General features: G+C 48.9%; 1 protein-coding gene across 1 annotated transcript in view; it reads right to left on the minus strand.

The window, feature by feature from the left end:
- Wbp1l (WW domain binding protein 1 like) overlaps window positions 1-15314 on the minus strand; it is a 63591-nt gene extending 48277 nt beyond the window's left edge. The window contains exon 1 of the mRNA XM_057777573.1: window positions 15150-15314. Within this exon, the coding sequence (XP_057633556.1) occupies window positions 15150-15239 (90 nt within the window). The 5' untranslated portion in view covers window positions 15240-15314. The remainder of the gene's footprint in view (window positions 1-15149) is intronic.
- Between the last annotated feature and the right edge of the window lie 1240 nt (window positions 15315-16554).

Consider the following 16554-nt stretch of genomic DNA (forward strand, 5'->3'; position numbering starts at 1 on the left):
TAGTATAAGGGATAGTGAAATTAAATAGGGTCAAACTGGAAGCATAGTTTAAGGAGCCACGCCTTCCCTCAATTCCTGGATCTTACACAAATGATCTATTACACACGCCTTTTTGCAAAGGATGCTTAGCTTTGTGTCATGTGATACCCAACCTAACCCTGTATTTCCAATTCACTTCAAAAATACCTTCATCAGGGGTCCAGATTACGAAAAGGGCAGGAGCAGTCAGCCAGGCTTTCTTCTCAAAGCTTAGGGGAGAAGGCTCAAAGTGTCTTTTTTTTTTTTTATTACATTTACATATGTGCCCACTGAGTCCAGAAGAGAGCATCCGATTCCCTGTAACTGGAATTACAGACAGTTGTGAGCTACCACATGAGTGCTGGGAATCAAACCTGAGTCCTCTGCTAGAGCAGCCTGTGCTCTGACCACGGGCGTCTCTCCGGTCTCTAGAAAGTGCCTCTGAAAATGCATTCCCATTTCCAAGAGTGAAACAGATTAGCAGTGCCAACTTCGTCACCTTTACACACACGGCTCTTCATGGCCAGACTCTTGAGAAACAAAACTCTTCCAAGGTCCCTGTGTTCGAAACAACAGGAAAGGTGCAGCTCCCCACGAAACACACCCAGCCACTGTGCTTCCTTATGAGGAACTCAAGCAAGCCAAGAGAACACAGAGTCAACTCAACAAAGACAGACGTCAAAATGCAGAAGCTCTTTTCACACCATGTCAGCAGCAGGAAGGAACAGGATGTTACTCGTCCCCACTCGCCAGAGGGGACAAGAAAGGTCTGAGAATGTGCAGTGACCTAGATCTGGACTCAGGAAGGTTGAGTGAAGGGACAGAGGTCGTCCGGTGGGGCTCCAGTGACTGATGTCCCGGAGACCTGCCTTTAAACTAGACTACGTCAGGGAAGCTTTGACATGAACCTGGACCGGCTAACCTCTCTGGGCCATGAGCAGTCCAGAGTTAAGGAGCCTGTGAGGCTGCGTCAGAAGGAAGCTGTATTTCCTTCCCAGCTACTGGCTATCAGAAACTAAGTGGAGGATGAATGTGAACTTCAAATTAAAAAAATTTTTTTAAATTTATTAGGCATATACAATGTTTGCCTACAGGTATATATGTGCGCAATATCCACTCCAAGGGCCCAGGGAGGTGAGTAGAAGGAGCTGGAGTCATAGAGCTGTGAGCTACCATATGCTTGCTGGAACATGAACCCAGGTCCTCTTCTAGAGCAATAAGAGCTTTTAACCACTGAGACATCTCTCCAGCCCTGAACTTCACACTTTTGATGCGAAGAGCCTGCACACAAGTTGCTACTGATGCTCTGGGTGAAGTGTGGAGGGGTGGTGTGGTCCAAATCAATGCGGAAGCAACAAGTAAGCTTTGCCCATGAAGCAGGATATCCTGACCCAGCCAAGGCACCTGCGGTTGAGGAAGGAATATTCTTGTTACAGATCACAGGCGACTGGAGACAGAATACATGAACCTAGAGATGCAGTGGAGGCCAATCTGAGTGCTCTCAACTTGATGAGGAAGATCTGCGTAAGACAACCATGCCCTTTCATCAGAGACCCAAAAGAGCTGACAGAATCTGAGAACTTTTTAGCCTCTCTAAGAATGGTATCAGGCCTGGTGGTAGTGGCGCACACCTTTAGTCCCAGCACTGGAGGCAGAGACAAGTGGATCTCTGTGAGTTCAAGGCCAGCCTGGTCTGCAGAGTGAGTTCCAGGACAGCCAGGGCTACACAGAGAAACCCTGTCTCTAAAGAACCAAAGCACAGACCCAGCGTCTCCTGCTGCCTGTGGCCTGCGACACAAACACCGGCAGAGCTCTTTGAAGAATGAACATACTAAGAGAAAGCAGGGTGAGCTGACAGGATCTTCTCAGTTTGCTGCTAAGAGAAAGAAGGCAGACAAGAAAAAACCCAGAAACCGACCACACCAAGAGGTACCGGCTATCCTCACTCTGAGAGCATCGACCTAAACACAGCCAAAATCAGGAAATGTGGCTCAGTGAGACTGCCCAGCAGGAACAGCGTTTGCCACACAAGGCAACCGAACAGCCTGAGTTCAACGGCTGGAATCCAGAGCCAATTCCTGAAAACTGTCCTCTGACTTCCGTATACATGCTACGGCATGTGTGTGCCCACACATTCCTATACGCACACAAATATAATAAAAAATAGCAATAATAATAATAATAAAGATGGGGCTGGAGATGGCTCAGTGGTTAAGAGCACTGGCTGTTCTTCCAAAGGACCTGGGTTCAATTTCTAACAACCACATGGCGGCTCACAACTGTATGGGTATCTGACCCCCTCTTTTGGCTTCTGTGGACACAAGACACACCTGACATACAAACATAGGTACAGGCAAACAGTTATATACATAAAATAAATAAATCTTAAAAAAAAAAATAAGCTGGGCGGTGGTGGCGCACGCCTTTAATCCCAGCACTCAGGAGGCAGAGGCGGGTGGATCTCTGTGAGTTCGAGGCCAGCCTGGTCTACAAGAGCTAGTTTCAGGATAAGCCCAAAGCTACAGAGAAACCCTGCCTCGGAAAATTTAAAATAAAATAAAATAAAAAATAAAAAGAAGCACAGGGCTCCTAGGAGCTGTTTCTGACCACCTGTTAGCAGCACCATCAGCTCTGGCGCCCTTCCATCCCATCTGTCTCAGCAGTGTGGCCATGTACCATGAGGGCAGCAGGCACAGTTAGCCACGAGGGACCAGGAGGTACAACCCAGGCTTCTAGAGAGCTGAACGGAGAGAAGCTGCTAGCGGTGGTCTCTTCATGTCCCCACATCTCGCTGACCATTGGTGCAATCTCAGACGAGTAGGAATCTCGAGAAATCCTTTCTACATCAGCAATGGAGGGGAGAGTCTGATTGAACCGTCCACATCACACAGTAAGCAAAGGGTGGAAAGAGGAATCTGTGTCAAAGGGAATGACAAGGGAAGGGGTGGGTCTGGTTGGGGGGGGGGTCACTATGACCAACTAGACCTGCTTAGGGGAAACTGAGCCACTGCTGCATGCTCAATGCTCGCCTTCAATGCCAGGCACTAGCTGAGGGGTTGAGGCGCTCAGCTCTCTAGGTCTAGGCCACATAGTGAGACTCAGTCTTAGAAATCAAAAACCCAAACAGAGAAGCTGAAGTTAGAAGAGTATTTCTGATCAAAACAGAACTGAGAAGTCCAAAACAACTGCTTATGAAAACTAATAATTCACATCACGGACTCAATTCTGTAATACAATTTTTACTCCTAGCTCTTAAATTCTCACATACAAGATCCTATCCTGCAACATTAATGAATTATTGATGAATTATTGTCCATCTCTTGGGATGTGAAGGGATACAATGGTTACACTGAGTGACAAACTCATACCTTTCTAAAAAAAATGTCCAACTTACATTATTTGGTAAGAGTCGCAGATTTCCTAACTGCAGGCCTCTGCAGAGGCATAACTGTTAGTTTATGTCTGTCCTTCTCCAGAAGAGACAAACTTCTCTGGCCATGCAAACCTTGAATCACAGAAACGGTTGTGCTGGTACTGCCCTGGGCAATGCTGACAGAGTGAGACAGAGTGAGACACAGCCTCTAAGGAGCATGCGCAGGGAGCTCGGCTGGATTCCCAGCGCTGGGGAAGAGTAAGGAGGCCCAGAGAAGTTAGATAGCCCTGGGGCCCGAGCCTGAATGGTGGCACAGCCATGGCAGTGATGACCATCAGAGGCGGTTGGAATCACTGTCCCGTCTAGCAGGTAAAGGAACTTAAGCTGGACGAAAGACTGGATGTTTTTCTTCAAAAGACTTACACAAATGACCAACAAAGAACATGGAAAGGGCTGCGGCAGAATGCTTGCCTAGCACATGTGAGGTCCTAGGTTTGATTCTCAGCCCTGGAAAAAATAAAAATGTACAGAAGGAACTTCTCCACCGCAATCAACCAAAACAACCGGCAAAAGTCAACACCACTAGTCACTAGGAAGATGCAAATCAAAACCTCAGTGAGAAACCGTCACACCCCCCTCTGCCATGGTAAAGCAAAACAAAACAAAATAACCCACACGTTAGCAAGTCTTGCAAGTAATGAGAGACATTAGAACCCCCATCCACAGCTGCTGGGGGCGTGAAGAGATGCAGCTGCTCACCAATGGCCTGTCCAGCTCTCCAAAGCTAAACATAGTCCTCTACAACACATGATCCAGCCGCTCTGCTCAGATTATCCAACGCAAGTTTTGAAAATTTCCTAAAGACTTATATATACCAAAGGTCATTGCAGCACGGCTCAGACAGCTCAAACATCAGCTGACGAATACCAAACAAAGCATGGCGTGTCGGGAGCTGCACATGTATGAAATTCCCAGAGAATAGAGATATTTAAATAATAGCCTGGAGTGGAGGCACACACCTTTGATCCCAGCACCCTTTCTGAGGCAGAAGCAGGCGGATCTCTGTGAGTCTGAGGCCAGCCTGGTCTACATACAAATTCCAGGGCAGTCAGGGCTACATAATAGAGAGATCCTGTCTAAGGAAAAAAAAAAAAGTAGACAAGTAACAAAAATAAAATACAGTATAGCAATACAGAAGAATATTAGTGGGTCATCAAAAAGCAGGAAGGTCGGAAACATGGCACAGCAAGGACACCGTTGTCAACTCCATACTGAGTAAGAGAAACTAACTATAGAAAGTCACATGGTGACTCTTCGCCCCCTTCCTTGAGACAGGGTCTCCTGTAGCCCAGGCTGACCTGGAACTTGCTGTGGAGCCAAGGGTGACTTTGAGCTTCTGATCCTCCGGCCCCCCACTCTGAGTACTGGGATTTCAGGCATTCACCACCATGCTGTGGCTGGGATGAAGCCCAGGGCTTTGTGTGTGCTAGGCAAGCATTCTACCAACAGCAATGTCCCAGGCGCTGAGATTTCTCTCCGAGGTGAGGAAAAGGCTCTGAAATTCAGGTAACAGTGACAGCGGCCCAGTGTTATAAATAAACTGAAATCTGCTTTCCGTTAGGCTGGGCCTCTGAAGGCGAGATGGCCCTTGCCACCAGCCGATCTACTCCAGTCTCCCAAAGCCACAGCTGTCACTCTTGTGCATCTGCTCGGATGACCAAGAAATTCGATACCAGGTAAGATCTCTGTATGAGTTCAAGGCCAGTCTGGTCTACACATCGAGTTCCAGGCCAGCCAAGACTACACAGTGAGACCCTGTCTCAAAAAGCTATGGAGGGAGGGAAGGAGGGAGGGAGGAAGGGAGGGAGGGAGGGAGGGAGGGAGGGAGGGAGGGAGGGAGGGAGGGAGGGAGAAGAAAAAAACAAGAACCCGCTGGGCAGTGATAGCACTAGCCTTTAACCCCAGAAGTTCAAGGCCAGCCTGAGCCAAGAGTGAAACTCTGAAGGAATAGGGGAAAGAGGGAAAAAGAGAGGGGGGTCAGAGAAGGCCTTGGTGACATACTGGGGGGGAGGGAACACACAAACTGACTTGTGGTCATCGGAGCCAACCCCCACTCCCCTAAACCACCTGTCTACCATCATTCAAGGACCACGGAACACTTCCTTAGCACCTAGGCAGGCATATCTTAGCCTTCAACTACAGGCTTGCTGGCCTTGAGTGAACCCTGTTCCCTGTTCCTGGGAACTGCGGACAGAGGACACAGAGGACGGGAAGGAGGCTGGAGCTAAGCAAACAAGATACAGATGAGCTTCTGAGGAATTGGACTGAAATGGCCTAAAGCTGCCAACACCGACAGTCTGGGAGAAGCAACGGACCTTCCACACACGGGTTCCAACCCCATGCGCACCCTGCTGGTGGGACAATCAACCGAGAGCTTTAAATGCACCCTATAGCCAACCCTATCGTTTTCAATTGTGTCCAGGACAAACACACAGAGTGGAGCATGGTGCTCTCCAGAGTGGTTACGCAAAGCAAGAGTATATGGCACCCTAAAACATCAGAGATGGTCCAGTCGGTGGGGCACCTGCTGTGTAAGCAGGAAGGCAGAGTTTGAATCTCCAACACACCCCTAACTTCAACTATATAAATTAATATATAAAACTCACTATTTGTGCAAATTACTATACACGTGGTCCTTGATGAAAAGATTAGGTGGGTGATATAAAAGGTGGCTCCAATTGCCACAACTAAGCAACACCTCTCCCACCTCCCCCAGCAAGGACCCCTGGCCTTCCTATCTTTCTTCCCATATACATTGATAAATATGTTTTGGAGGCAGGAAAGGTACCAAACAGACACCAAAGCACACTCTTCTACTTTTTGCTTTATATCTTTTTGGATTTCTGTATTGTCTTCCACTGTTATGAGCACGGGCTGTTCTGCAGAATTAAAACCATCAGTATAACAGAAAGGGTTTCTAAAGCTCAGGAGAAAGCAGTGAGCTTCTCTCTAGGGAGAGTAGGCTGCTGGCAACCACAACGGACCTCAGGCCAAGCAGGATGGTACCAGCTTCTCTGTCCCCACCACCTGTAAGTACAGCGGGAGGATCTGTAAACTCAGAGAGAAATCACTCCATAAACAAGAATGGAGCAAGCTGGCTGAACTGGTCACCCTAGTCAACTCTGTATTCTGGTCCCAAAGAATTACAGTGGCCCTGCATCCTGATGCTGAGTCCCCTAGTAGCTGCATCCCCAAAAGCACCTCAAGAACTAAAAGGGTAAGCCGGGTGGTGGTGGCACACACCTTTAATCCCAGCACTCGGGAGGCAGAAGCAGGCGGATCTTTGAGTTCGAGGCCAGCCTGGTCTACAAGAGCTAGTTCCAGGACAGGCACCAAAGCTACAGAGAAACCCTGCCTCGAAAAACCAAAAAAAAAAAAAAAGAACTAAAAGGGTAGATCTGATCAAAAAGCTTCCAGTCTTCTATTTGGTCTGCATTTGGTCAGACTGCAAGGTAGAATCTTAGAGAAAAGTCGGGCCGAATTGGCACACACCTTCAAACTCAGCACTCAGGAGGCAGAGGCTGGTGGATTTCTGCAAGTTCGAGGCCAGCCTGGATTATACAGTTAGCGAGTGCCAGGACGGCCAGGGCTGTGTAGAGACCCTGTCTCAAAGCAAACAAAAATTTTAGATGAACAAGATAAATTGGGGGACGGCACCCCGAAACTAGCGTGTGGTCATGTGTAAAGCATGATCACTTTCTCTGCACACAAAGGCTTCCAAGCTGGAAGACTATGTAATAAATGAGAGTTACAACACACGGCGCTTCTGGCTGGATATCTGAAAACCAAACCAGACGTGTTTTTCTAACTCTACTCTAGGACCCACCCTTCCAAACCACAGGATTCTTGTGCCAGCTCACACTTTTCGCCTTTTCCAAAACAACTTGTAAAAGTTCAAGTCTATAAAATTCCTAAGATCTTGAAGCAAAACAGCTTTGGCATCATGCCAGCAGTGGCATGGGGGAGACGCTGTACAGAGCTCCCCCGGCTCTCCTGGTGTGGCGGTGCATGCTTTTCATCCCAGCACTCGGGAGGCAGAGGCAGGAGGATCTCTCTTAAGTCTGATGCCAACCTGGTCTACACAGTTACATAGTGAGTTCCAGGTCAGACAGGGATACACAGTGAGACCCTGCCCCCCCCCCCAAAAAAAAAGAAAAGAAAAAAAAAAGGAAGAAGTATAGTGTGGATAAGAAGAAAGCCAAAAGTAAACACAACTGAGTTGAGAATGTCACTGGGAAACCAGAGTCCCCAAGCCCCACTCCCTGCAGGGCTGGTTATTGGAAGTCTGAGAAGGTGACCTATTTTAATCCCCACATTAAGAGTTCCCAAAACTGGCTCAACAGACCACAGGATTCAATTGGATGGGATTCTCTTCCCCTTGCTGACCTCCCAAGTTGCAGAGCTCTGGATTTAACTGTGTTTGTTTGTGGTTTCCACATGTACACTTCAGGCCAGACTCAGCTCTGCCTAGTGGAACTGAAAAGCCTGTCTGCAGGGATCCCGCAGGTCCTCGGCCACCACTGTTCCTGTGACTCCGTGCAATCAAACATGGGACTGGAGGTCCCAACAGCATACAAGATGGAAAATGGACCAGACCACTGATGGTCACACAAATTAGCACTGGTCAAGAACTAAGGCAAGCAATGGAGACTTCTCTCAGGGGCATGGCTGGCTAGACACTCAAAAAGCAGTTGGGATTCTAAACCCAAAGCCATCCAAGGTACCCAGAATGCCCATAAAGTCTTGCCTGCAGGTCCCAATCACAGACAAGCTGCATCCCCAGGCCTGAATGCAGGTTCTCCTTTAGACTCAGCCGAAACCCAGGACATCTGGCCTCCCTTGCGACAGGAGCCGAGATCACTCAACAGTTTCCACAGACTATATATAGTGTGCCTAAGAACAAACCAGTGGTCCTATGGCCAAAGATGAGCCAAGCCTTGGAGTGGAGAAAGGAAAAAGTTCTAAAGCCATGACTCAGTCAGACTTGGTTATGGGACCATAGAGGACACTGAGAAAAGGAAGTAACTGGCCATGGGGCTTTCACTGCGGCAAAACCAAATTCTGTTCTTAAACCGAAACCGCAAGGGCAGATCAAAGCAAGAGGGAAGAAAGTTCAAGACAGGGTGAGTGGGAGGTGGTGGGGGGAGCATCACCTGCTCACTGAACCCGAGACCACAGACTGTTTCATCCAGATGTTTGATGTTGGTTGACTGGTGGAGGGCATCACTGACTTCATGGTCACCACATCAGTGCTCTAAACTGCCTATCTAGAACCTGCCACCAGGACAAAAAGAAGGCTCAGTGGGAAGAAGAACCCATCTGGTAGGAAACTTCTATGAGTGGCCTGTACACACACACACACAGAGTAGACGACTCAGTAAGTGAGCGAAACCTGCAGCAGACAGTCCGTCCGCAAGCTGCTCCTCTTGGTAGGGGGCCTAACCTAAACTGCGGACACCTAAACTGTTTCCACCTCAGGCCAGACCGTCTCCTGGCTGCAAGGCGCTGTCTTGAGCAGCGTGAGATGGCTAGTGTACGCCTGGGTCTCGCATATGGGATGCCAGCCACACTCTCAACATATCTCCAGACACTTGCGAAGGTCCTCTGTGCAAAGTGACCCTTAGGGAGAATCGTGAGTTTTAAAGCTGTAGACGCACCACGAACAGTGGTCTACACAGACAACCGACAGGAAAGACTAACTCCATATCCACGAGGGAGACTCAAGCAGGTCAAGTTTAACTCCAGACCTGGGTCCCTCGAGACAGGTGCCACTAGCGTGCCAACTACAATGCACCCTGCAGACCAACAATAAGGAGAGCGATGAGGATTACTGCCGTGTTCAACCACTAAGTGCATTCTAAGTCTTTCTAGTATGGGATTCCCTCATGAGTCTGTGAGACACAGGCTAATGCTAGTCTCCTTTTGAAGAGGAGGAAACAGAGGCACAAGAATTAAGTAACTCACTCAGTACTGTCATATTTGGAACTCAGATGGCCTGACCACAGAGCCCATGACCCCATGACCTTCCCATGGTATGGGGCTGTGCCAAACTCACACGCAGGAAGCTGCTAGATCACACTGCCTACGACGGAGTCAACAGCTACACGGAGCTATTCAGTGTAAAGCAAACACCGTACCACTTTGGAAAGCGGTCTGGCGGTTTCCTGAAAAGTTATCCAGATTACCAGTTGGCCCAGCAGTTAGGTATCTACACGGAACTGAAAACAGAAGCCAGCATAGCGTACACTTGTAACCCCAGCACTGGGGAGACGGACGTAGGAGGGGTGCCACGAACTGCAGGCAGCTTGGCTACAAAGTGAGACCCTGTACCCAACCAAGGGCCACCAAAATGGCTCCGGAGGCAACGATGCCCACCCTAGAGCCTGGCAATCATCTACGAGACAAGTCCTGGAGGTTGTCCTCTGACCCACCATGCACAGGCACCGGAATGATGTATGCTCACACTTAATAAATGTGGGAGAAAATAAAAACATTGTGTTTATGCAAAAACGCCTATACCACTGTTCCCTGTAGCATTATCCCTAATAGCTTCAAAGTGGAAACAGCCCAAACGACCAACTGATAAATAGATAAATATAAACTATGGGGCATCCATGCCATAGAAAGAAACAAAGAGAGTCTGAAGAAATGGCTCACTGAGATGGAACACTTGCCCTGTAACCATAAGGACCTAAGTTCAAATCTCCAGCACCCACACAAAATACTGAGCAAAGTGTGAGCCTTGAAGCCAGCACTAGCAGGGGGAGTTAGGCCGATCCAAGAGTTCGTTATCCAGTTAGCATCACCAAGGCAAGCAAGCTTCAGCTCACGAGACTGTCTCAAGGCATAAGATGGGGGTGGGGGGGTGACAGTCCTGCTCAGGCTCCACTTATGTGCGCATGAGCACATGGACCCACACACTCATATGTGTGTACCATACGCAAACACCACACACAAAAAGAAACAAAGAATTGATACATGCTACAACAAAGGGCAACTATAAAGACATCATGTTCAGTCCGGGTCCATGCTTTCTAAGAAACATACAGAACAGGCAAATCCAGGGAAAAGGAAAATGAGCAGCTGCTGAGAGCTGGTGGAAAGGGAGGCAGGATGGGGAGTGACTGCTAATTGTTAGGGGCTTCCTTCTAAGGGTGAGGGCGATAAGATAATCTAAAATGTTGATAATCTAAAATGTTAGAGCCGAAGTAATGGTGACATGATTCTACAACCACATGGAAATAGGCAATTTATTATGCAAGTTTTGTTGTTTTTGAGACAGGGTCTTGTCTTGGCTGGCCTGGAACTCACTATGCAAACCAGGCTGGCTTTGAATTCTCTGTATGTTTTTAAAGGTGTGAAAATATCATAATAATAGTAAACCAGCCGGGCGGTGGTGGCGCACACCTTTAACTCCAGCCCTCGGGAGGCAGAGGCAGGCAGATCTCTGTGAGTTCAGGGCCAGCCTGGTCTATAAGGCAAGTTCCAGGACAGCCAGGGCTACAAAGAGAAACCATATCAGAAAAATGAAACAAAACAACAAAAGATATGAAAATTAAGTATGGTTATAAAGCCAGTTTCTCAGGTACCTTAGCCAAACTACAAGCACTGAGAGGCACTGAGCAGCTACTGAACTGCACCGCCCAGACAGAGGTCACTTCCAACATCGCGGAAAGAGCACAGCCTTAGACAAGAGCTCCTCAGCCCTTTACCAAAGCTGCCAGGTTCGTCCTCTCTGCTGCACCTGACTGCACACCTGCACTCGCCTGCACTCGAAGCTTCCACGTGAGCCTGATGTCTGGCCGTTTCCCTTCTCTCACACTCTGCCCATTTCTGATCCCGTCTCCTCCTGCACCGCGAACCCACAGCGGTCCAAATGCAGATGTCTCTAGGAAACCTTCCCTGGCTGTTCAGCCCCAGCAGAGCCCACTCACTGCTCGCCCCCTCGTCCTCGTTTGCATCTCCACTGGAGAACAACCCTTCTGGATTATAACCTGTGTGTGTGTTATCCTCCTCCCCACTCCCGATTACCCGATCCTTGAGGTAAGAGATTCTGTTCCACATCTGATGGCTCCTAGAACCTGCTGGAGTTCCAAAATGTCCACTCAACGGAATTCCAACAGAAAGGTTTACAGAATAAAGGAAATGGTTTTCGATAAAATGCTCACTTTGGAATAACCTAACAGTCTACAGAAACAAGGGAAAGGGGGCTAGATCCTGTAGGCCACACAGTCCTGATGTTCTAAAAGAAGTAGTGACAGCTGACTGCCCTGAAAAGCTACGTGTAAGACCAGAGTTCAAGGTTATCCTAGACTACACAGCAGGTTCAAGGCTGGCTTGGGCTCCTGGAACCTTGCCTCCAGGTAACAAAAGAGAGGGCGTGGAGCATGGAGCAGGCGTGTGGTGCTTCCTACATCCTAGTACTCAGAGGCTGAAGCATGAGCATCCCTAGAACTGCATCCTGGGGATGGAGCAGTGGATCTAAACTCAACCTAAGACATGAGAGGGAAGTGAAGCTGACGTGAAATTATGGGGTGCAGTGAGAAAAAGCAGGAACGGGGCCCATCTGAACTCAAAGTTTTGAAATTGGCAAAGGAATTGTAAGGATGGCATCTGTAGGTTGCACCCACACCACGGGCTGGACATTGCTACTAAAACTTCATTTTATACAACGTTGTCCGGTGACCTGGTTTGATCTCAACATCAGAAGGAAAGCAACTCTACATTATCTCAAGAATAAATTAACTGGATGAAACAACACCAAGGCCTTCCTGTTTTATTCTTTTCAGATTCAAGGAATCTCATCTATGAGTCACGACGCCCCATGACAGAGTTAGCCAGAAGTTCCGAACTGTAGAAGTCCCTAGGCGGTGAACTTTCCTGGTGTGCATAGCAAGAGACGACTGTTATGAAGAGCCGGTAATGGGAAAAGACACCTATTAATACATATAATTCAGATATTCAATGTGCGTGTACCTGGGCATGGTGGTACACACCTGTAACCCCAACCCTTGCAGGCGGAGGCAAGAGGATCGCAGGAAGTTGATGATCAGCCTGGTCAACACACTAAGTTCCAACCAGGGCGATAGCTAATAAGACCCTGTCTAACTATACCCACCCACCCTCGCTATAGCCAAAACAGACCCCTACCAGGTGGGGGTAAACCCTACTAAAAAAAATAATAAATAGAAAAAGATGGCATTTGACAGGGATTCGCTTCAGAGAGGGAGATAGTGAGGTACCCCATTCCACAGAGTTCAAGGTGCCACCTGAGTGACCTAGAAATAAAGGCCTGACGGATTCCCCTGACAGATGTTCTCTGCAACAAACCAAAACCCCAAATAAAATCCCTAAATTGACTAAGCTGTGATGGATTCAGAGTTAATAATTATATTGTAACTTCCATTCCAAAGGTTAAAAACCAAAACACCAATTTCACCATAGATATCTGGTATGATTGATTGGACAGCAGGCCACGGGGGAGAAGGGGTGAGGTGGGAGTGTGCCGTCAGGGTGACGTGTGGAAAGCATAGGAAGGAGTGGGCAGCTCATAGCAAAACCTTTCCCTCGCTACAGGAACTGTATGTAACCACACAATAGCTATGGTTAGTGCTAGCACCCAACCAAACGGAACAAAGTACAAAAGCCACCCTGTCCCCCAAGTAAGTACTGGAAGCAGCAGAAATCTAAGAAAGCAGCCTCTGAGTGACGAGTTGCATCAGAGCCCCACACTGAAGACCCTCCTCCGCATCTCGCCACCCCAGGCTCCCAGTTCTTTTCCTGGAAGAAGTGGACCAGTTCCTAATAGCAGCAGGGCCATCTCCAGAGTCTCCACACCCTAAAGGTGACTGAATGGCTATAGGGAACAGTCCTCAGTGACAGCCACAGAAATGGGAAGCAGGTTCATTCCGGATTCTGTTCTGTCAATACCTATTCTTGACTTGACCAGTCCTGCCTGATTATAGTTTCGATTAAGAAAATAAAGAACCTCAACAAAAGCTAAAAACAGAAGGGTTCCAGCCCTAGAAAGGAACACATTCAAGGTCATACAACGAGCTCTATTTCTTTCACATATTATTTCCCAGATAAACATACCCCCCCCCACTAAGACACCGCAACAGATAAGCCGGCAAATAAATTGTAGAACACACATAAAGGGGTGTACTATTTTGCCACAATGTAGATGAACCCCAGCATGTGAGATCAAACACCAAGGGCTCCACATTCTGGAGCATTCCACTACACAGAATATCCTGAACAGGTAAATGCACAGAGACACGATGCAGACCACAGGTGCAGACCACAGGTGGTCCAGAGCTGGGGCCTGGGGACGGGATGGAGATAGGGAGTGACTGGTGAGCGGGACAGGCTCTCCTCTGGGCTGCACAACACCGGGAACGTTTTGAATGCTGCTGGCCGCTTGGCTTTTAAACTCTTCATTTTGTGTGAATTTCAACTCTCTCAAAAATCTATCAAACCCCAGAACTTGGGTGGCTGACGGAAAAGGACCTCGAGTTCAGGGCCAGCCTGACCTACATAGCAAGGTCCCATCTCAAACAAAACAAAACACAATCATCTGTGGATTTTGTTTTTTGTTTTAGGGAGAGGACACTCAGGAGCAAAACAAGATCCATACGTGAGAGGCCGTCCTTAGGCTCTAAGGGAGAGGTAAAGTATTTTGCTAGCAATTTCTGCTCTTCATCAAAACATGAAGCTAAGTGTTAAGCTGTACAGGCTGTCCCCGCTGTCAGTGCATGTGAATGCTTTTCTGGAAAAAAATAAAATAAAAAAGACAATGAAGGGAAGAAAGGGAAGAGAATAAAACGACAGAACCTTTGCCAAATTTAACAGAGGAGGGGTTGCTTCCCCTACTGCACCCCACCCAATCTGGCACCAAGAGTGAGACTTCAATTAGGGTTTCGAAACGCAGCCTGAGCTAGAATCAGCGCAAGCAAGCTTCCCTGCCTGGACAAAGAGCAAGCCACCCAGCAAGAAAAGCTAGGGCGCTCCATTTGCTGCAGATACTGGCATTAGAACCACCTTCTGCTCAAAGGCCTTGAGCTGGCTCGGATCAGCACCAGTGACCTGTTCTAACCAGGGCAGTCAGCCTAACGGCGTGGCTCTCACAGCTCAGACGTGCCCCTCCTCCTGAGGGGTTCCACTCTACTGCACCCTCCTACCTTCCAAGAACCCTGTCTCCAACAGCAGGCCACCAACGTGCCATGCCTTACAGCACTAAAAATAGAGCCAAGATGCTCAGAACTTTCCTTTGTCCGGCCTGAAATAAATATCCTGCTGGGCCCTTCTCCCTCTGGGGCCAGCTCTGTAACCTGGGATCCCTACACACACTGGTGTGCACACAGTGGCTCCTGACTCCACTGCGGAGCTAGAAATGAGCCCCATATGCGCCAGTGTGCACCGATATCCAGCATAGTTCCTCCAGCGCACCTACCAAACCTGCCCTCTCAAAAGACCCTCAAGTCGCCTGGCACCATTGCCTCTGCCATCTTTCTGACATCCAAATCGTCACAGGTGTCCCTCAGCTAAACACCAAAGCCCCCTTCGCCCTGTCCACGCAAGGCATGGGCGTTCCTCTCGACAACACTCAACTCTTTGCAAACAACCCTCCTTGAGACCCCCTCCTGCCAGGCCTCGACCACCCCGGACCCCCAGGCTGGCTCAGACGCCCTCCCCTTACCTGCGGGGGCTCAGCCCTGACTGACAGGGGGCTGGGCAGCGCCTGGAGGAGCAGGAGCGCCATGCCACCCACGAGCCTTCTCCTCTCCATCCCCCTCCTGCTCCTGCTCCTCCGCCACGGCGCCGCCACCCCTCCTCCTCCCTCTCTTCTTCCCTCTGCTTCCTCCTTCCCTTCTTTTCCTGTTTCGCTCTCCCCTCCCGCTTCCGGCTCGGCTCCACCCCGCCCCAGGCCAAATGCCCTCCCAGATGCGGAGGACGGTCTCCAGCTCCTGCGCCTCATTGGCTCCTACCTTTCGGCCATTGGTCCAGAGAGCTGTGCGTCTAGTTCTAGTCCCAGCCCGCCTCGTGCTGGGTGATTTAGCCAATGAAAAGTGGGAGGAAGCCGGGCCATCTTGAATGCTGCGAGTTGCATTAAAGAGCAGTGCGCCCCAGCCCCGCAGAGAGTGGCGGAAGTACCTAGAGCTGGGGACGAGACCATCCAGATGCATTGAAGAGGCTTGCCTGTGTAGCCATTTTGAGTGTGGCGGAAGTGTTAGATTCCCACAGTTGGGGGTGGGAAAAGGAAAAGGGAAAAAAAAAGAGGTGGTAAGGTATAATGATTCTAAAGGGTACTTCTAAAGGGTAAAACAATTACAGCCTGGAATCTTCTGGGGCCCTTTGTATTAAAGTACAGGCAGCCCTATTATCAGGATGCCTTTTCCAATCCCACTAACCAAGGAGCGGCTCAGATCCATTCGAATTCCCTATTCGACAGTAATTCTATTAGAGACAGTGCTCTGCCATCCCTGTTTTAAGGACAAACCTCTAATGCTCTACTGGGAAACAGCTCTGATACCCACCACTCATTGCTTCAGAAAATGGCTCTCTATGCCCTGCAGAGCAGCCAGTTCTCCACCTCCTCAAATCCCATCCACATTACTGGTTCACACAAACCCAAACATGACTACATAGCAGCTTCGCCCTTGACAATACTCACCCAGCTGGGTGGGGGATGTCCCGCTCTGTGGTAAATGGGTTGCAAGGCCTTGAGTTCAGTCCACGGCGTGAGCCACAAGGAAAAAAGAAAGGGAAGAGATACAGGGAGGGAAAGAGGGAAGAAAAAACAAAGGCTAGACTTTAGCTGGCACACACCTTTAATTCCAGCAGAAGCAGGTGGATTCTGTGAGTTCAAGGCCAGCCTGGTCTACAAAGTGAGTGCTAGGACAGCCAGGGCTTCGTTTCCCTGTCTCAGGAGCAAACACTATGGAAACAGGCATGCCAAGAGACTTGAAGATGTGGAAAGCTAAGGAAAGCTGATCTTTACAGAGAATACAGCGAGAACATTTTCTCAAGTTCTGATGTTGCTTTTCCACTTTGTGGAATAGAAAAGCTGCAGCCAAGTCTCTCATTTTGAAAAAGCTGCTGGG

The sequence above is a fragment of the Chionomys nivalis genome, chromosome 8, assembly GCF_950005125.1.
Source record: "Chionomys nivalis chromosome 8, mChiNiv1.1, whole genome shotgun sequence".
Lineage (NCBI taxonomy): Eukaryota > Metazoa > Chordata > Mammalia > Rodentia > Cricetidae > Chionomys > Chionomys nivalis.